This window comes from Simochromis diagramma, unplaced genomic scaffold, assembly GCF_900408965.1.
Source record: "Simochromis diagramma unplaced genomic scaffold, fSimDia1.1 OVJJ01000603.1, whole genome shotgun sequence".
Taxonomy (NCBI): Eukaryota; Metazoa; Chordata; class Actinopteri; order Cichliformes; family Cichlidae; genus Simochromis; species Simochromis diagramma.
This window is the reverse complement of record NW_024387414.1, coordinates 20,849,406-20,870,841: the sequence shown is the minus strand read 5'-3', so window position 1 is coordinate 20,870,841 and position 21,436 is coordinate 20,849,406. Positions and strand designations below refer to the sequence as shown.

General features: G+C 41.4%; 2 protein-coding genes across 16 annotated transcripts in view; both read right to left on the bottom strand.

Annotated features, from left to right (window-relative positions):
- The window catches only part of fam189a1 (family with sequence similarity 189 member A1), a 107,102-nt gene extending 89,686 nt beyond the window's left edge, over positions 1-17,416 (bottom strand). Inside the window, exon 1 of one of the 3 annotated variants that reach the window (XM_040012016.1) lies at positions 16,348-17,416. In XM_040012016.1, coding sequence (XP_039867950.1) covers positions 16,348-16,596 — 249 coding nt within the window. In that variant the 5' untranslated portion in view covers positions 16,597-17,416. The remainder of the gene's footprint in view (positions 1-16,347) is intronic. The other 2 variants (XM_040012014.1, XM_040012015.1) reach the window with 2 other exon arrangements.
- A 2,702-nt stretch (positions 17,417-20,118) lies between these two features.
- Positions 20,119-21,436, bottom strand: part of tjp1a (tight junction protein 1a) — a 100,022-nt gene continuing 98,704 nt past the window's right edge. For all 13 annotated transcript variants that reach the window (XM_040011999.1, XM_040011998.1, XM_040012002.1 and 10 more), the window contains one exon: positions 20,119-21,174. In XM_040011999.1, coding sequence (XP_039867933.1) covers positions 21,080-21,174 — 95 coding nt within the window. In that variant the 3' untranslated portion in view covers positions 20,119-21,079. The remainder of the gene's footprint in view (positions 21,175-21,436) is intronic.

The window sequence follows — 21,436 nt, the reverse complement described above, 5'->3', positions numbered from 1 at the left end:
CGTCAGTGTTTACTACAAGACAATTAAAAAGAAAAACTAAAACCAAGGTGTGCAGTGAGAGGCTGCCAGCAAACAGACAGAGCGGCAAAGGTGAAGTTACAAAGCAGGACGACAATGTGGAGTGAAAATAAGATGCCCAAATGTTTTATGTTTTTTTCCCTCTTTTAAGTTTTAATGTGTTCGACTGTTAAATCAATCAGTGCTGCACTTTGTTTCCTCCTTCTCCGGCTTCTTTGGTTCTGTTTTACACTCATATACACACTCGGGGAGATGCACAAATATGCACAAGTCCTTGGAAAATGTCCAGATATTAATTTATTGGCCTGCCTCGCTCTTGCCAGCTCCATCAGTATCGATCAAACAACAAGAAGAGCAGAAAACCACAAAGAAATGCATCATTTAAATGAAGAATGACTTAAAGATTATGTTGCTGGACTCTACTGGGAGACAATAGCCATTACATTATGTATTAGGTGAAAAATCTGATCGCTGCTCTGCTACGTGTGTGCATGTGTGTGTTTTCCACTGAACGGTAAATGCTCCCTCTGATCGAGTGACCTCTTGTAAGCCATTAACTGCTGTTAAAGGTTTGACCTCTGACCCGAAGAATTTATCTTCAAGGCTCACCTGTCCAGAGAGACTGATTTCATCCTTGGTACCCATAAGAAAGTCTTTCAGCCTCAAAAAAAAAAAAGATCCAAGATATTCTTGCAGGAGGGGACCTTACAATTGTGGTGAATGTGTTTTATAACCTGCTCCAAATATATCCCTAATTAACTTACACACAAACTATAAATACACACATTTATGAGCTCGGCTTGTCTGATTTCCTTGCTGCAGTTTAAAATGAACATTTTCACTGTTTCCATTTAATATCTCTGATGCACTAAGATAATTGTCCTCAATGGATTCTGTCAGTAACTGTTTTTCCTCATTTTGATCCTACCAGCATGTCTTTATTAATATTTATTTGGGGGATTTTGAACCTTTATTTTATACTTTATCATCATCATCACCTTTATTTACAGTATAGAATTTACAATATAGAATTTACAATATCGAATCGATGGGAAAACAGCGAGAGAGTGCAGGTGAGTGACACGCAGGAAATAGTGTGGGGCCAGACTTCAGACTCAGGCTTCTGAAGCGGCTTTCACATGGGTTGCCAGCTCAGACAGGTGAGCTATAGCGGTGCCTACTAGCATTAAAACTTAAAAGGTCAAATAGCTGATTAAAACATGCTTTTTGAAGCCTCGTCCCTCCTCGTTTGGCGCCTGTGGATGCTTTTTTTGACAGAGTTAAAACCTGCACAGTTCACAGTCCACAATGATCTTTATTATTTATTGGCAATTTACTGGGAGGCTGGGACCAATATTAGCTACTTGCTACTCTAATGATATTGCCATTTATAACAGAAATTTTAAAAGGAGAGATGGGAGAAACATCCTTTAGTCACCAGTTTGTGAACCTGAGGGCACTCTGCAAACTCTGCGTGGTATTTGCAAGAAAATGGAGTGAAGGTGTCTTTAAGAACAAAAACTATCAGGCAAGATATCAGAATATCCGATCAGAATAAAATCAGTGTAAAAGTACTGGTCTTAGAAATCTAAACTAGCCCTTATTGCAGCTCCTGAGTTCACTCTGGCTCCTCTCTCTTTAAACTTCTCCACAAACTTGCTTCTCATTGGCAGCCATTTGCAAACAGAAGGTTTGAGCAGCAGGTGAGAGGAGCTGTGTGCCAGAGAAGAGCATAATAAGGATAGTAAGTATATTTACAGTCATCACCATACAGAAGAAGAATAGAAAACAAGCTCTTAGCTGCAAGGTTTCTTTGTAAATACAAACTGACCTCAATATTGGAAACTTCAGCCATGTTTAATGTGAGAATCCAAAACCATAACAGCACATATGACAGAAAATAAGGAAATATGGCCCAATTTTAACAGATATTTATTATCCAACTGCAGCTCCCCTTAAATTTGAAAAACACTGCACAATGGCTTTTCTGATATCTATGAAATATCTATCCACCCACTACCGACTATAAAACCTTTTTTAACTTTACACTTCAAGTATGGCACTAAGGCTTTGCAGTTTCTGCAGTCTGTGCTCTAATTCATCCCAAAGGTGTTCCATCAGATTGAGGTCAGGACTCGATTCTTCCACTCAGTTCGGTTCTTCCACACCAAACTCTCTCATCCATGTCCTTATGGACCTCGCTTTATTCACTGGTGCGCTGTCACGTCGGAAGAGGAAGGGGCCAACCCCAAACTGTTCCCACAAAGTTGGGAGAATGAATTTGTCAGAAATGTCTTGGTGTGCTAAAGCATTAAGACTTGAAGTTTGAAGGTGATTGACTCTGGAGAAAGTTAGTGACCTCTGACTACTATGTGCCTCAGTATCTCTGTGATTTTACATCCTCTACCACTTCATGGCTGAATTGCTGTTGTTCCCAATCACTTCCCTTCGTTATAATACCACGAACAACCGGCTGTGGAATATTTAGTAGCGAGATGTCTGTGTAGGTTCTCAGTCATGCAGGTCATAGTAATCTAAAGAGCTTGGGGGAAAAAACAACTGGACTTCTTTAAGTTTCTGGACAGGATAAGACTCAGCGGTACATCTGCAACTAAAGGACAAAGGTCACTCTTTCAAGGATGCCAGTGTTCACATTTTGGACATAGAAGACAGATGGTTTGAAAGACGAGTGAAAGAAGCCATCTGCGACCATCCTTGAACAGAGGGGGAAGCTTACGACACCAACTGTCTGCCACCTACACTCCAGTTTGGAGATCCCATTCCAGGCGCCTTAACGACCGCTCACATCCTCCATCAGTTATTCTTAATAAGTCACATGATAGGATGAGGCAAGGTCTCACAATGGTTTTACCTGAAAGCTCTGCTGATAATGACCGAAACCTTTTTTTACAGCTTGGCTCATGTGATGAGGCACATGATCAATAATGGCTCAAATTACCCTTTTAAGGGACAACTCCCAGAAGAAGTTCCACCTCTCATCCGAGAAGCGAAACATCTTCAGAAAACTTAAACAAGTCCAGTCACTTTTCTTTCCAAGCTCCTTGGATTTAGTACCAAGGAATTTCACTTAGCTCCTGAGAGCAGTCTGCGTGGCTAGGTGCTTGATTTTATACACATGTAGACATGGAAGTGATTGGAGTTCTTGGGATTATTGTGCGAATCTGGATTTTTTATTTCCTTTTGCTTATAAATATATGCCTTCCACAATATCACTGTGACTATGAAAGATGTTTTCTGCTCTTGGAATGAGTTACATTTTGACTCTGGCTTTGGAAGTTACACTGTTATGCTGCTGTGTTATAATGGAAATGCCTCTTAGGCTGTCCTGGGGTTCTCGAATGACCTTTCGTGCAGTCTGATTAACCTCTTGAAACCGCTTTCAGCAGAGAGGCCGGCTACTTTTTGTGAGAGTGGGAGACGAAAAGAGAATAAGATAAACTAATAAATACTTCAGAGCAAAGAAATGTTTCGCGCTCGCTCTTCTTCCCCTGCTTTCAGTTATAGAGGAGTATGCGCCGCCTGTAGCTATGATAAACCCACTTTGTTGCTTAGCCTGTGTGCACACACACTCTAGACAACATTCAAACCAGATAAAGGTGCACAAGCTAGATCTCTTAGTCCTACTCCAGCCTTGTACAGACAGATACAAAGAGGGGCATAGTCACACACCTGTGACCTCCCCTCCCACATGTGTACACACATAAAAGCACCATCCCAAACAACACTAGTTGCTAATCATAGAACAAAGAGAGACTGCAGTCAGCAGGCTTTTCCAGTGATCAGCTATAGAAAGCAGCAGGGAGGGTCGGCAGGCAGCTTTGTTACACCAGGAAGAAGATATAGTTCAATTGCAGGTAGGGGATAAAAGTCAAACACATCAACAAAGCTCCATATGTCTGGCTGTCTGTCTGTTATTAGACCCCCATGCTATTCATGGCTTGTTGCAGCATGCCGACGGAAAAAGATTTTTTTTTTTTTTAGTTTTTTAAAAGAAAAGAAACCTCAGTAAACATCTTTTCTCAGGTCGCAGCGACAAGAAAGTAGTAAACATCTCTCCACTGAAAACTAGCCTTTCAGACGATATAAAGCACAGGTCTGCTTCATAAAGCCCCTCTTTTCTGTAACATTTGACATGAATACAGTTGCATGATAAAACATAAGCACCGGTGTCGAATAGTTGAACCACCTGCGAGTGTTTCTCTTAGTGTGACACCTCCATCTTCTAAACCGACAACAGAATAAAAAAGTATCACGTTAGACATTTGCCTCTGGTCGTTTTCAGCCTCCCTCTCTCCTCTCAGCTCAGTTCAACCCTGCTGGCCTTTTCTATTCCACAGTCTGCAGGCAGACCTGCTGGCGGCCGGGTCAGAGCTGTTTGTAAAGAAGTGCAGCATCAAGCATTCTGTCTGACACGTCCCAGGCTGTGGGTCAGACTAACGCCCAGCCACACCGCAAAACAAGAGCCAGAGGAGGAGAGAAAACAGAGGATTTATGAAGGGAATCTGTGATCTCTGCACACAGAAATACATCAAGCATTCCAAACATGAAACTATTTCCCTAAACACATGAACCCGCTTTCTCTTCTCTCTGTCCTCCTGGACATATTTATAGGGGTCAGCTCGGGTCTGAAAACATCCAAAAGAAGGGAAAACCTACAGCTTTCATCGCACGTCAACAAGCTCCACTCTTCGGAGATCAAAGCCATGCATAATGTGGGCTTTTTGCTGGTTTTTTTGTATTTGGGTGTGCATAAAATTGTCTTTGAATATAAAAGACTGTATGCAGAGATAAAATGTGCGAGTAAAGATATGTGTTTAATCAATGTGAGGAATTGAAGGATCCCCTCCAGTTATGATAATATGTTTTTCACAGAAAGTCTTAACTTTTAATTGACTTGTTAAATATTCTTAAAAGAAATCTACATCCTCTCCCTCTCTGAAAATAATATTTCAAGACACTAAATGGGTAGAAGATAATTCTTTTTTTCCCTGTGAGGACTTTTCTCAGTGGACTTGGATTCATGTCTCCACACCATCCATCCATCCATCCATATGCTGTAGGACACGGGGTCCTAGAGCATATCCCAGTTTTCATTCACTAGTAGCCTTAGTATGACAGGTCAACAGTCTGTCATAGGGCTAATGCATCATCACACTTCCTTCTAAATGTGAGGCAGTTTTCACCTGTATTTTGGAGTCTCCTTGAAGAATCACATTGGGACATGTCCAGAGTTGTCCTCTCCCACATGTAGCACAATGCAGGAGACAGTCAGTGTCAGAAGCAGTCTCACTGCTTGGTTTACCTGAGAGAGCTGCCTGAGCAGACAGTGCGAGGAGGCAGGATAGGCGCTCCCTCTGTGTGAACTCAGAAGCGTGGGTACACCATGGACAGATTACCAGTACATCGCTGGGCATTCCATTAAAACTTGTTTAAAAAAAAAAAAATACAAAAAATTAATAAATAAATAAAATTTGGGCAGGGCGGCACCTCCAAATATTTTTCTGTGTAACTAAATCTGAAATGCTGCAAAGCTGCAGGAATATCCCAACAAATGTTCCTAATAGGCCCTCAAGCTTCATTTTTGATTAGTGATAAAATTATGAAACACGTTTATATCACCATCTGATTCAACACCTCTGAAAACGTGAGGCATACTGTACAGGACCAAAATAGCATGAAAAGCCCGCGCTGTGTTGGCGTGCACGTGTTGGTTCGGGAAGTGATGAGATCATGAGATACGGGACGTGTAGACAGAAAGAAAAGTACTCTTTGGCTCATTGATTAATGGTTTAAAAACATGTGAGGTTCCCAGGTTACAGGTTACAGTTACAGTTGATATCGTATTTTTTTTTGGATTGAGCCTCTTAGTCAGAGCGAATTTCACAGTTTTGGTCGCCTTTCTTAAGTTTTACAGTGTATCAGACCTACAATGTTCAAACTGGTGTGTATGGTTGCACCAATCTGACAACTCAATACCATGATTTGCTTTTTAATTAATTTATTGAACCACATTTTATCTCCCAGCAGCAAAGGACTATGGTGGTGGGTGTTTTTTTTGTTTTGTTTTGTTTTTGTTTTGAGGGGTTTTTTTGGATTAATCAATGCTGTCAATCATTTTGGTACAGGCTTTGTTGGAGACTATTTGTTCAAAATGTTGTAAAGAAAATTCCCTTTATCTAGTCTCCTCAAAGAACACAACAAGAGGATACAATTAATACTGTCAGATCTCCCACTGAAATACAACCCCAACATTTATCTTTTTTTTCTTTCCACTTCACAGATGACTGCTTTGTCAGCCAGGCGTAGGACCATGCCAGTTTTTTCCAGCTTGGTTAATTGTGTGCTTTTTTTGGGACAACATGTAACAAAGAGACCTGAAGAAGCTCAGATCGTCCTGTTCGTGGTGCTGAAAACAGAGAAACCCAAAAATATCAGTGATGCGAGCTAATGGAGGAGCGAGGTGAGGCAGAAAGCACGGACGCGCCCGGGCGAGTAACCGCAAAGGAATTAGATGAAGCTGACAACTTGAAATATTACAGTGTGTGTTGTGTGTGTGAAATGGTGGCAAGGACACACTGTTCTCTTCACCATTATGGTGCTCACTGGTAGCACTGGAGTAGGGGGGAGAAGGCACTGGAGGGTCCTCAGAGTAATAAGTAGCACGAGGCTGAGTGCCTACTTACTTAATATGGAAAAGTCTGGAAGGAAAGTGAATTACAGCGGTTCAGCAACACCTCGGGATGGACTGTAAAACTACATGACATCATCACACCACACGCATGCATTAAACACGCGAGTGAGATCACCGCAGAGATGTTAGAAAACCACGGACGGCCAGAGTGAAAATGAAAGTAAGCACAAATCAGATGATTGATCGGGGCCCATCTTGTTAGCTGATCAATATGAGATTTAAGACGAGGCGGATCAGCCACGAGTGGTCTGGTCTGAGTCAGAGCATGTGTGCTGACCACAGCCTCCATTTAATCTGAGCTGACACGATGAGTGGAGTGGCTGAGGAGCTAGGAGCAACTCAGACCCTGCAAATAATATATAAAAAAATAAAAATACTGAGATCACAGTATCTTTTTTTTTTTTTAAAAAGCAATGAATAAAACATTGAGACATTTATTTTAAAATCTTAATGAATTTGATTTCCCAGTTGCTGGAAGATGAAATTGCAATTGAAAATACAATTCAATCAATCAAACGTGTGCATGAGTAGCCACGTTGTCTGTCGACAGGCTGGAACTAATGGCTGCATGAGAACAGCAAAACAGAGCTTTATGGTCAACTCAACGCTCTATTATACAATGCATACACTGATTGTGTGATTGTCTGTATATATTTGAGCCGGTATGGATACTTTTGACTACGTATTGGAAAAAATCCAAAATGAAATCTAAAATAAAAATAAAAGGACTCAGTTCTTGTTTTTTAGTCATTTAAATCACTGTACAGTGCTGTACAATAGGGGGGTGGGGGGGGGGGGAGTGATCAAGCATAGTATTTCTGAAAAACCGTCCAACACTGGACAAATTTAGCTTGACAACGTTACCTCCTAAATCAGAGCAAGCTAATGGATCAGTCACATGAGCAAAGCTAGCAAAGGAATTTCCTTTTATCTAAAATCAAATAAATATTGTTTTTTTTTAATTGGTTGCCTAGAGATTACATCTAATTTTAATAAGTCTGCAACCAGCTGCAACTTTTGGCGACTAAATGGCAGCTCTCAGAGATTTTTTAGATCATTTCTGTCTAATTTATACATGCAGACAGATGTCCAACATGTTGCCATCATTCTGAATGAGTCTTTGTCAATGAGCACAACTCGAGGGGTCTCAACCCAACTGGCTGTTTGTATTCTGGTTATATTTGTATAGAATAGGAAGGCTGCTGAGCACAAATGTAATAGTTAAATGTGACTTCTGTCTATGCGGACAGCAACTGATATGTGATTTTCAACAATTTGTCACAGTTAATTGCTGTATTATTAGAAACAGATTGCATGTAATTGCCAACTTGACCCCATTAAATTGCAGACTGATAGCAGACTGACTCTGTCTTATGACAACATTTATCGCAGGTTTTAGCAACAGTGCCGGCATGCTTGCTGAAGTGAGATACCTTTATCTTATTAGATAAAACAGATATTGACAGTTTAACTTTGAGGACATAATTTGCAGTTGAAAAAGGTGATAAATTAGCACAAATACTCGGCACTTAACACAAAATTTTAAAAACCACAATAATATCGTATCCTGGGGTGTCTGGTGATTCCCACCTCTCCTGTAAAATCATTCAAAATTACACAAAGAAATCTTAAAAGCCCCAAATTACGTAAACTTCTGATCACAGCCCTAAATATCAGAGAAAGAGAAAAAAAGACTTTGAGTGGGTTTAGGCAAATTATCTGTAAACCTGCTCTACAACCTGTGATCCTTTTAAGAGTCGTTTCATCCAGAATGTAATTCATTTTTTAAAGTTTGGAGGTTGTGTTTTACTAGTTCCAGTTTTACTTTGAAATCGCTCAGCTCCTCACATTTCAGGTAGTTTTACTTCTGGTTTTTGTTCAGGGTCCCTCCAGTTTTATACACCAGCTGCTGCTAATTATCCAATCAGTCATTCTGCTACATATACCACCTGTTGTTTACTTTCCTCTTATCAGACTGTCTTTGAACTCCCAGGAATAATGTTTTCCTGTAATTTCTTCTTATTTCCTACTTTCTGGTTTCCGATCATCATCCTAGTGTTGAGTTTTCATCCGTTTTATGCCGCTTACCTGCTATCCTTGGCTTCTCCTGTCCGACTGCCTGTTTATGACTGCAGTCTGAGATTTTGCTTGTGTTTGGTGCCCTGCGGTTGTGTCCTCTTTTTCTGTGACTATTGCATTTGCGACACTGAAAATTGCAGGATCACAGTCCTCTTTTACTCCATTTACACAATTTCTGGAGACGCTCCAAAAACATCTGAGTTCAAACCATCGCAAATAAAACTGCTAGAGATGAGTATTTCAAATATGTACATTTTATTTTTTATTTGGGAAAATGTGTTTTACTACACTGAGTGAAGTGACGCATTAATATCTCCCTGTACGCTGATGAATCCAGGGAATGTGAATCAGGCATCATTGTGTATCGTGACACAAAACTTGATTGGGGAAGCAGTTGATGCACAAAAAAAGCAACTAAATAACAGAAAACAAATCTTCTCTTTATAGTGCTGAACAAAAATATTCCATTTTATATTCATATTTAGTAGCACCCAAAACACAGATTCAAACAAGAAGGAAGTTACTCTGATGAAAGGCAAAGTGCAGAGAGTAGCACCAATAGGACGTAAGTTACTTTGCTGAAAAACGCCTGACTGTAGTTACACGCCCATTCACAAATTCTAAAGACCAATCACTCATGTAAGTGTCAGCTATTCACGTGCCGATTTATATATTTTGGAGTTTTATTGGACCTGAAACTATGACTCATGCAAACCCTTTTCTAAACACACGCACAAAGAAACCTTAGAAACGCACCAGACTCACTTGACACTGAGGTGAAAGTACTGATATTCACTTTAAAGGCAGAGAAAGGCTTACTGAGTGTAACATTTATACTTCTCTGTCTGCTTTCATGATATGAGTCATGAGCCAAAAGCAAAGCATTATTAAATATGGCATCAGTATTCCTGACAACAGCCATGAGTTTGCATCAGACAGAAAGGCTTTTTGTCAAAATCATCACGATTTCCACAGCAACAATACTACAGACCTGTGTTTGTGTTTGTGCACATGTGTGTTTGTGTCATGAAACCTGTTGCCAGGATACTGCTTAAGCCTAATACGCCACTTAATTGATGTTGATTCACACTTGTGTGTAGTAAAAAAAGAAAAAGAAAAGAAATAAGTGAAGAAATCAAAACAATTTTTACACATTTGCCTTCATTTACTACTAGAACCCACTGGTCTCCTTCATAAGAAACAAACCATAGACAGCTACAGCCGATTATGATTAGATATGTCTCCATCAAAAACCATTCAAATAATATTATTTCCAAGTAAAGGTATAGAAGTACTCTATTATATATACACTAGTCTGTCTGTTTCCAAATTAAAGTATATTTGAATCATACTCTGCATTGAAGATGTCTCTTTTTGATGAAGTAAAAGCATTTTGGCCATGCAAGTGCTCAGACAGATGTGCTATATAGACCAAAGAAGCTACAAGAGGTCCTTGGCTAATGAAACCCATGCTCTGAAGCTCCTGTCACAGTTTTTGAGCATTTCACAGTAGAGTTTATGCATTATCCACGTCTTGTTTTTTTTGGAAGAACAAAGTACTACATCCAGATGAGAGGTTGAAGTGCCGGCTGAATTTATAAGCTAAGGCTAGCTAGCTTGGTTAGCAAGTTTGCTAGCTTAAGTAGCATATGTGCTCAGTAACAGAAGTACTTCACTTCTTGGATAGTGTGTAGCACAAACTGAGCCACACTATTAGTCAGATCATTCCATTCAAAATGCTCCAGACAGCACAAACAGGCTGGAGAGGGTTCAGCTCATTGACTCCAATTAGTCGAAGTGAACCTGGGCAAACAAGCTATCTGCAACAGCTCCCTGTGTCGGCACACCTGTCAATCATGGCAGGCCCTAAGCCTATCAATGCCACTATAGCTGTTATGAAAGGGTGAAACCATCTGTGGTTTTGTGTACTACGCTCCAAACATTTGGCATTTAATGAACATTGGTATCTATGATGACTGGTTTATCACATGTTGCCACACACATATTTCTCCAGAGTTTTCTGCCATATTTAACATGATGCAACCACTGGTTGCTAGGGAAAAAATTTAGATTCCCCAGCTGGTTGACAGTGGTTTTCCGTAGATGACCGGCTGCCTCTGGATGAATCAGTTGCAAAGAAGGTGCTGGACCAAAAACCTCCTCTGCTCTGGTTGCTGGTTGTCAGTAGTTTTTCATATTTTTTTGCAAATACTTGCTCTCTACTACACCAGCAGTAGAAAAACTTGAAACAAATGCCACACACACTGGAAATGCAGAAGTTTTGACTTATGAAACAAGTTGTCTACAACATTGCCTTGAAAATGAACCGTATCCATTTCCAGTTTGTGGCACACATCACAGCTTCTGATCAGTCTGTAAGCCGGCGTGTAGCTCTTAAGTTTCCCAGCGAATGCTATCAACTTCCAGAAACCTCTCATGAACTTATTTTTCCTTTGCAAATAATGGTTGTAAGATGGTTGCCGACCAGTTTCTAGGCATGTGTGATTGGGACCTCATTCATTTGATCCTACATTGTCATTGCGATTGTCACACATCCAAAATGGTGAATAAGTTAACCTCAAATGGTTAGTGGTCATGTGTCTGCAAAACTTCAACTGACCCACTTTTAGAGCCAGCTTCAAGTAGCCACTGGAGGATGCCGCTTGATGCTACCACCCACCTACCAGTTAAAACTGGGTATTTTAATATGGGAATCTACTGGGACTGACTCACTGCTTGAGTCTCAAGTGAATACTAATTGGAGCCTACAGCTATACTACAGATGTATAGTAGGTGTACTTAGACACAGTTATGCTTTGAGCTAAATGCCGAAAGAATAAAAAATAACTCACAGACATACTCTCCTGTTTATTTGACTGTTTGCCACCATACTTTATTAAGCTTAGGGATATTTCACAGGACAAGGAACTATCCTCTATGCAATACAAGTTAGAGAACACACAAACCTGTGTTGGTGTTGTTCCTGGACCACCACAACTAAAGCTGGTCCAGATTTAAAATTTCAGGTGGCAAATCTCATTGTTGTCATGTAATAGTTTTGAGATGCAGAAATACCATCACACTACACGCCAAACACTAACCCTAACCCCAAAGCTATAGGTATAACTTTAACAACCGCCCCATAACCCTAACCACAATTACATCCTAATCCCCAACCCCAACTCTAATCGCCCCCTTTTGTTGGATCGTTTCCTCAGGTTTTTATCCACGTCCCAAAACTATGGCATCATAAAAATGTGATTGGTCACTTGCAATGTTAGACCTGGACCAACATACTGATAATCTGGGAACAACACCGACACGGGGATATCAAACACACCTCAGAGAACCAAAGAGACAGAAAGACAGGACAACTTTTGTGTTGCCATATTTCATTCAACATGGGCTTTCGCCCTCTTTCCACACGTACAAAGAAAGAAAGTGCCTGCAACACAACAAGAACACTCAACAAACAGTCCCACACATTAACACACTTGAGCAGATTAGCGCAGAATTTGCTGACGGTCGGTGCTGAAAATGCAGCAGAAAGAGCTGCAGCACAACAAACACCAAGAATACCATCTAAAGCTGCCTTTGTTATGGCCCAGTGTGTAGATCTGGTATGTTGGACTGTTACTTTTAAAGAGGCTCTAGCTGTACACAGAAGCAACATCCCTCTCCTTTAACACAACCATGAAAGCGGGGGAGGGGAAAATAAAAGGAGTAAAATCCGTTTCCAGAGCTCAAGAGATGAGGAGAAGGAATATTCAGACCGAGAGAGCCTAAATTTGTAAACGATGCCTGCAATAACTCGCCGTGATGGATTTCAATATTCACGTAACTGCCTTTCTTCTTGGAAAAAAAAAAAAAAAAGAGACAAGCAGTTTGTGTTTGTGTATTATGTGTCCGGGCGCTTGGATAAGTTCCAGGTTTAACTCGAGGAGATGCGAGATGGACGGTAATTTGTTCTGCATCTCAGCTGCTGACAGCTGCGGCTCGCTCTCTGGCTCGCTCGGCCATGTCGTCTCATTCATTAACCAAACCTGGCAGGGTGGTGTGAGTCGCAGCCAACAGGTAAACGCGCTGGGATTTCTGGCCTCGCGCAGAGCCTGCGGTGCTCGACGCTGCGGCCGAGAGTCCTCTTTTTGGTTGGGCTGTGGTTGGCTGTGAGAAAGTGCAAGATATTCGAAGGATTTATCTTTGTAGACCAGGCAACTGTGTGTGTGTGTGTGTGTGTGTGTGTGTGTGTGTGTGTGCGCGCGCAAACTCTGAACATCAAGCTGCAAAAAGAATATTTTTTTCCAGAGTGCGGAAAATCAGGAGGGTCTGAGGGAGGTATGCAAAACATTGAGGTGGGATAAGCGTGTTAATGTTTCTGTGTGTGCATCTTCATCTTTAGACATCTTTGTGAGGACAGAAAATTGGCATGCTATTATACTTGTGGGGACCAACAGTCACTTATGGGAAGAAGATGCCTGTCTCCACGAGTTTGAAGGCACTTTTGAGACTCAAAATGTAGTTTTAGTGTCAGAGTTACAATTAGGTTATGGTTAGATTTAGGCTAAGTGTTAGGCATTCATTTTTGATGGTTAGGGTAAGCAGCTAGGGAAAGCATTATGTCAATGAGATGTCATCACTAAGATATGAAAACAAGTGTGTGTGTGTGTGTGTGTGTGTGTGTGTGTGTGTGTGTGTGTGTGTGTGTGTGTGTGTGTGTGTGTGTGTGTGTGTGTGTGTGTGCACGCGTGTGGGAAGAGGAGGAGCGGCCTCAGCAGAGCAGTGATTGGCCTGTGTAGGAAGTAAAGATTGTGCCTTTTCTTCTCGATGCAACCATGATGAGATCGCACAACACAAGTCATCACACAGAGATCTGTAATGATGTCCCACAGTTACTGCACGCAGACACTCCCAGAGTACAAACACACACACACACAAATAAGTACATAGGCTGACTATTTGTTGCCACCTTCATCATTAGCTCAGTGGCTTCAAGGTTCAATACTAAGTAAATTACCTTGCTGTTAAGAAGCACAGCGTTATCATTTTACCCCCGGCGTCCGGGACGTGTGTCAGCAGCAGGGGAGGCTCGTGTAGTCGCTTTGACCGGGATACATATTTGTCTTCACACCATGAGGACTGCTAGCTGCTCAAAAACAACATTCACTCACATCGAGTGATGGAGACAGACACGTTCTGTATCAAAAATCAGATTCGCTCTACAAAGTCTTTAAAACTATACATGGTGGGCTTTTGTGTACAAATACACTCATCTTATTATTGAGTCAATTGACAGAACAGAGCTGCGAAAAGCTTCTTGTTCTACCCGATCAAGACGCTGCAGATTCATCATCTTCTTGCAAAATGCAAATGTAGTTTCTTTAAATTGAACTCGCTCATTTTTCTTGCTGATATTATAATTTGACATTTCAAGTCCTATTATGCACAAAGTGATGCTTTGCTGCACCTGTTTTCACTCTGGAAGTGGCGAAGGCTCCATCAGAAGCCAAGAAACCACGTTGACTCACAAGGTAGAGGAATATAGGATATTACACAGAAATGGCTGGTGTAAAATGTAATTTAACCAAACATCTGATATAAAAGCTATCATAAAAACAAATGAGAGAAAGCTTTAGTTTATCAAAAGTACTGCTAGCAAAAAGCCACACACAGGCTGCTCTGCACATGTACACAACAGAGAGTCTCATTTATGACAAACCAGCAAGAGAGAACAAAGAAACAATGAAAACTTATAGCCAGCTGAGGACTAATAGTTCATAGTGTGTGGCATTGTGGCTTAACGTGTTACACGCTTCTCGTGGGAGATCATACCCACTTGACCCAAGATACAGAGCACAGGAACAGGTGTTAAAGGCATCAGGTGACAAATTACACATCACTGAAACATCAAAATGATTTTGAAGCTGAAATAGCTGCAACATGTTCCTTTAAGACCAATTTGATGCGAGGCATGAGTGTGCTGAAAAACTGCTTTCTTTTTTGCAACATTTATCATGACCAAAAAGAAGAAAAGAAAAAAGCCTTGTGGAAATGTTTTAGTCATTCGGAGCATTTTATAGCTCTCGATATTTCAAAGAGTGACTTTCAGTGTCTCATTGCCTGTGGGCAAATCACTGCCATCATTTGTCTCCAGATAGGCAGCTTAACTCAACCGCATTATCTCGGGTTTTGGCGCCACAGTGTCCGATGGTCTCTTTCTGCTGGTGAGCTATTTGTTTCCAGCACCTTTCTCAACCAAAGCATTTTCTCCAAACGTTACACACCATCCTTCCTCTGAAATGACCTGACAGAGGATTGATTTCAAGCCACAAGGTAGCTAACTGGGACATTTTACAAGGATTTCTTAGGATTAGAGAGGCAAAATCTTTCTTCTGTGTGATTCGTTTATTTCATTTCCCCCCTGAGATTATGTTACAGCATTCAGTTCGTGTAAAAGACAAACAGTGAAGCACTCTTGAGAACATGTTCGAGTTTGGAGCCATCGGTTACTAGGCAGGTTTTGTGGTTTTCCTGAAGACGGAAATACTTGTTTCTCATCTGCTTTTGCTTAGACTCATTTTCATGATTTATCTCATTATATTAAATTTTAAGGACTGTTTTTTTTCTGCAAACTTGAGGCACGTGGGCTGGAAAACTTATGCACAGCTGAATCAAGGCACAAAAGATGCAGGTTTCAGATTTCCAACGTGCACCACAACAGGCTGGTAGACCTGTAACACGTTCTGCAGAAAAGTTGCCCAAGGCACTGATCAAGAAAGTGCGCTGACCTTTGAACTCTGATCCCTGCGGTTGCTTACTATTCCCCATACACTCCCACACACAGGCTCTGACGCATGCTATTTCTCAAACACACACACACACACAGGCAGATGGCCCTCATGCTGCACACCTCCCCACACCCTTGTACTGTGTCCCACCGCCTCTATAATTAATGGAGCAAACCCTGCTCGAGGTCTCTGGTAGGATAAAAAAAAAAAAAAAACGAACAAAAAAAACAAAACAAGGAAGTGTGTGTTCATGAATATTTACAGAAAACAGCATGAAAATTTCACACAGAAAGAAAAAAAAAAGATTATCCCAAAGTATCTTACTGTATCTTACTGTGCTGAAGGCTTTAAAATATCCTCATCTTTCTATGTGTGTGTGTGTGTGTGTGTGTGTGTGTGTGTGTGTGTGTGTGGTATCACTGGTTACCACAGAGGCTCTGTATCCTCAAAGCTAATTGCATAAGATTGGCTCTGTCCTCCAAAAATTCATTTAGAAGCTAATTTCTTTCTGTCGTGGCACTGCCACGCCAAGTGATTTAGCTCTCTCCTTGAGACAAACCAGCTAGAGCCCTCTAAAATCCTTATGTTACAAAAAAATCAACTTAGTGTTCCCCAAATAGCCAATTTCCTCCACATGCTTTGGAAAATAAAATAAAGCCGATGATGTTAGTCTCCAATTAGACTGCAACACCTGAAGATAATTCAGATCCAGACTGATTCCTAATGCGTGTATTGTGCGAGTGTTTTACTCACTGAGAAGCCTGCCCAGAACGGACAGGAGTGCCGGACTCTGGGTGATGTGGTGAGAGCCAGAGCCGCGAAGCTCACAGCCAGGATGAGACTCCCGAGGACCATTTGAGAGACTCCCAGAGCCAGCATGATCCTCGTCCGGGTACGGTACTCCCTCAGCCGGGACAGACTGCGGGACAGCGACGCCGGGCTCAGAGACCCCGGGCCGCCTAAGCCACTGCTGCCGCCGCGGGGCAGCGCGTTCACCGGCATTGTGACGAAACGATGCGACCGAACCGGGTTACACAAATGCAGGTGTAGCAAATAAAGGTAACAACATCCGATCAGAAACAGAAGCCTCGCGTATTTGGCCCGCAGTGATCTGGCAAACGGCGTGAGTCGAAGTCAGAGTCCGATGTGGAAGATTTTCTCCATCACTTAAGATGCTCGGAGTCCCTCCAATTAGAGATGCTCTGCGGCTGATGGGAGGAGAAAGGTGAGCAAAGAGCGGGCTGGACGAGCCACCGGATGTTTACCAAAATACGCACAGATGTTCTGAACGTCTTCAAGTCGAAACACGGACAATAAACCTCCGGAGTTCCTCGCTGACTGCTCCAACAAGAGCCCATTCCTGAAAAGTCAAGACGCAAAGAGAGGAAAAAAGCCCCAAACGCTTCATCCTGCTGTCAGCCAGCCTTGCACCATTGTCAGGCTGTCATGCTCGCCTCTGCAGGCTCTCCAACAACTCAAAAGCGAGGGCTGAAGCCTGGATAAAGACGCGCGTGGACAAAAAACACACACACACAATGAACCCACACTCCTCCTAAACGCACTAAAACGCCTAAACGTTTGAGCCCACGCTGATGGGTTTCTTTTTTTTCTGGGTCTTTAAGTGTTTGAACACCCCCCCTCTCAGGTCTGAGCGAGCGGCTTTTCTCTTCTTCGGTGTGAGAGGCACCAGCCGTGCTTTTCACAGACGACAGCAAATCTAACAGCCAGGACAGGAGATGCACACTGCGTATTGGAGATGTGCCACTCTGTGCGTGTACATGGCGGCGGGCTACACGGAGTGCGTTTCACTCTTGATGGTGAAGGAGGGGAGGAGGACTCCTGCGCTATCAGGAAACAATAAAGATTAAAAATATTAGTAATAATAAAGAAAATCTGCCCGCCATTTGTTACCCCTCCTGATGTGTAATTGGTTCATTAAAATAAATGAAAGAAACTGACATTTTAAGTCCACGTGTGTCTGGATTTCATGGCTTAAAGTGAGTGCGGATTAACCTTCAGCTCCATCGGGGCATCTAACATTGACTTTGTCCTGTCCTTCATCACGCAAGTAAAGCTTCACTACAGGGGAGCTCCGAGGAGTTAGACCTTCCAATTATCATCAATAAAATATGTCACAGGTCTGTTTGCCATGCAAAACAAAGTCCGATACGAATGGATATTAATTGTGATCACTAACATATCCAAACAAGATTTCTCAACTTGTGCTGGGACCTCACGGTTCATAGGGATTGATAGCAACCTGCATCCTGCAAGGCTCCTTCAGCTCTGCAGATGTTGTATTAAACCGGTTTTTCAGGTGCTGCGTGGTTTTCTTCACGCATTTTATGAAAAATATTTCAAAGAAACCAAGCAAAAACCATTAAAGTCGCGTCGATACATGGAAAAATAATAATAATAATAAACGTTACTTCCACAGCTGAAAGATTAGCTCTGTCCTGCGGAAAAGACCCATTCACAGCTCACCAGCGCCACCAAGCGGTGAGCAGCGGTGATTTTTGTTTTTATTTAAATCACAATATACTCTAATCTGTTTTTTTCCTTTTTAGTGTCATAGATGCTGCTTACTGCTTTCTGATTACTAAGCCTGAAACCTTTAAATAGTGTAAATATATTTTATAATCCATTCATGACTGTAAGTCCATGATAAAACCGCTGAAATAAAATATAGCCAAGCATTCATGTGGATAGTTCAAACTAAAATACAGTTTATTAAACTGGTTATTTGAAAGATGTCCTCAACACAGTCTGAACTCTGTCAGGCAGCTGTCTTTTAATTTCTTTAAGTAGTCTTCAGGAATAGTTCGTCAGGCTTCATGAAGGACGCTCAAAGCTCTTCTTTGGATGTTGGCTGTGTTTTGTTCTGTTTCCTGTTAAAATGATCTCACACTGCTTCAATAATGCTGAGGTCCCGCTCTGGGGAGGCCAATCCATGACTGACAGTGTCATGGTGTCGTTTTTCTGTCTTTTACTGCACTGACAGAGCGTTTGGTATTGTTGTCATCCTGAAAAATGATGCCAATCAGACACTTTTCCGATGGAATTGCATGGTGGGCCGAAATCTGACCTCTGACAAATCCAATGTAGACATTGAGTGTTGCACTTCTCTCCTGAACTCCTCTGTATATGTTGACCATAAATTTAACCACAAATTTCCAATTTGGATTCATTTTTCCATAAAACTTGTTGCAGTGGGTCTTATGGACCTTGTGGTTTTATATCCAGGTATGCTTTTACTACATTACCAGTGTGTTCGAGGTCATCGTTATGACCAATTATCTGAAAAGAATATAGAAATGGGCGGTTTCTTAAAACCTTTTGCACTATACTGCATATTATATATAAATACAATACCCATCCATCCATCTTCTTCCGCTTATCTGGGGGCAGCAGACCTAAGCAGAGAAGCCCAGACCTCCCTCTCCCAAGCAACCTCCTCCAGCTTGTCTGGGGGAGCACCAAGGCGTTCCCAGGCCAGCCGAGAGATATAATCTCTGCAGCATGTCCTGGGTCTGCCCCGGGGCCTCCTCCCGGTGGGACATGCCCAGAACCCCTCACCCAGGAGGTGTCCTTATCAGATGCCCGAACCACCTCAACTGGCTCCTTTCGATGTGGAGGAGCAGCGGCTCTACTCTGAGCCCCTCCTGGATGGCTGAACTCCTTCCCCCATCTCTAAGGGAGAGGCCAGCCGCCTTTCGGAGGGAGCCCATTTCCACTCAGAAAGCAGCGGCGGAAATACAAAACCCTGTAGGTTAAAAAAAAAAAACTAAATCCTTACCCACTCTTTAATTTAAAAATGATTTTATTTATTAATACAGTGGTATACTTAAAATTGTGTTGCAGAGGAGAAAAAAAAAAGTCAGCCACAAGTGAAGAGCTAATATCCAATAAAGCCGTGTTATATCTAAAAGTAAAACAGTACTGGTGTGCCATACGTAATATATTGTCTATTAGTACAAAAATACATTTAAGGGCACACAATATAGCATCCAGTATCAGAAATCAGTGAGAGGGACACTTTGAGAGCACACCCTTCCAAATGAAGATGTTTTAAATGCATCTGAGCCGCAAAGACTTTCCTTAACCCTACGTGGACAAAGTAATAAAAATAGAAATAAAAAAAAATAAAAATAAAAAAAAAAAGACGACCTTTTTGAGACCATAAAATAGCGGTGGCAACATATCGGTAGAAAAGGTGTGATGTATTATTGTTAGGTTACAATTCAAAGGCTTGAAGGTATGCCCATAATACAAAGATAACCACTTTCACTTCCTTCTGCTTTTTTAAAACATGTTTTCTCTAAGTTTTATACAAAAAAGAAAGACATACAAAAAGTTCATTTACAACAAAAAAGAAACAAGGCAATATGCTAGCTTTATTTACAGCCACTTCTTCTCAGATGGTTTTTTGTTTTTAAGCAATGCATAGCAGATAAAAGAAGAGCATACCTTTGTTATCTTTTATCAACCGTTTCTGCGTGTGCTAAACCCAAGTTTATTTATACAGAGGGTTCACAAAAAATGGCAAAACAAATGACATTATACCATAATTTATCATAACTTAGTTGTTTTTTTTTTCTTAATGAAAAGTGAATAATCTGCAGATAAGGCATCACTGCTTATTTGTGTGAGTGCAAAGAGTGCACAGAGAAAGGAAAGATATTAAGTAGATGTGAGGAAGGAACCGAGGAGGCTACTGGACCTGAGTAAAGAACATGCATAGATCTCCCTCAGGCTGGAAGGAGAGAGGTGGTGCTCAGTAAGAGAGGAAGTTACAAAAGGTAAGAAAAGGAAGAACAGAGTGAGAAGTGTAGGAAGAACGTCTCTAAAAATGTGCTGCTGCTGCTGCTGCTTCTTGGGTTCATGTCTTGCCACCTCCTTAAACCAACTGTATCAAACCTTCAGTAAGATTCCTTCAATGTGGAAGGGGAAAAAAAAACCAAACAAACGAACAAACAATTCAGTCCCCTGCACTGAAAAACAACATGATGTCGACTGGCAATCGAATTTGAGTCCAATTTGAAGTAAATATATATATACTGTAGGCATATATAGCATAAATACACTGACACAGATTTTTCAAGCATGTATGCTGCCTCAAAAGCCATACATCCATCTATACTTTTGTAAAAAAAAAAAAAAAGAAAAAAGAAAAAAAAGAAAAATTACATTAAACATTGCTTTATATATAAGTGTCAATCGTCAGTGACGTGGGGCATGCATCATTTTACATCAAAACTTTGAAATTGAGTTTAAAGAACAGCTCGTAACGATCATTGGTGTCTCTCCTTCGTCCAGCACTGTCTGGGTCTTCTTCATGCTCCATTATTCCGTGTGTTTGTTTGCTTGGAGTGCGTCTGTCAGTGTGTGTGTAGTGGTATACGTGTGTGTTTGCGTGCGTGCCCATCGTCTTCATGTCATCCGCCATTCTTCCACATTCGGTAACATCACACCTGCTGCTTCTTCTTTAAAAGTGGTCAATGAGCACAGAGACACAGTTGGCTCCCACCAGGTAGTTGGGGTCTCCGGTGAGAGACTTGTTCTGCCAGCTTTTTGGATCACCTGAGGACAGACAGATGGGGGGCAGGGGGGTTGATATTAGCTGCTTTTTTTTTTTTTTTTTTAATGTTAAAAATTCACACCCAAACCTCTCTTTAACAGTCATGAACTCGGGCTTTCATTTTAAAAGAGCCCTGCCTGCACGAGTTAATGATATTCATGGTTTGTGAGCCACGTTATGTGAATGTTTAAAGCCCGTATCCGAGGCGGAGGAGCGCGAGAGACTAGTAAAACCTCTTTGGTGTTTTTATTGAATGTCCCCAGC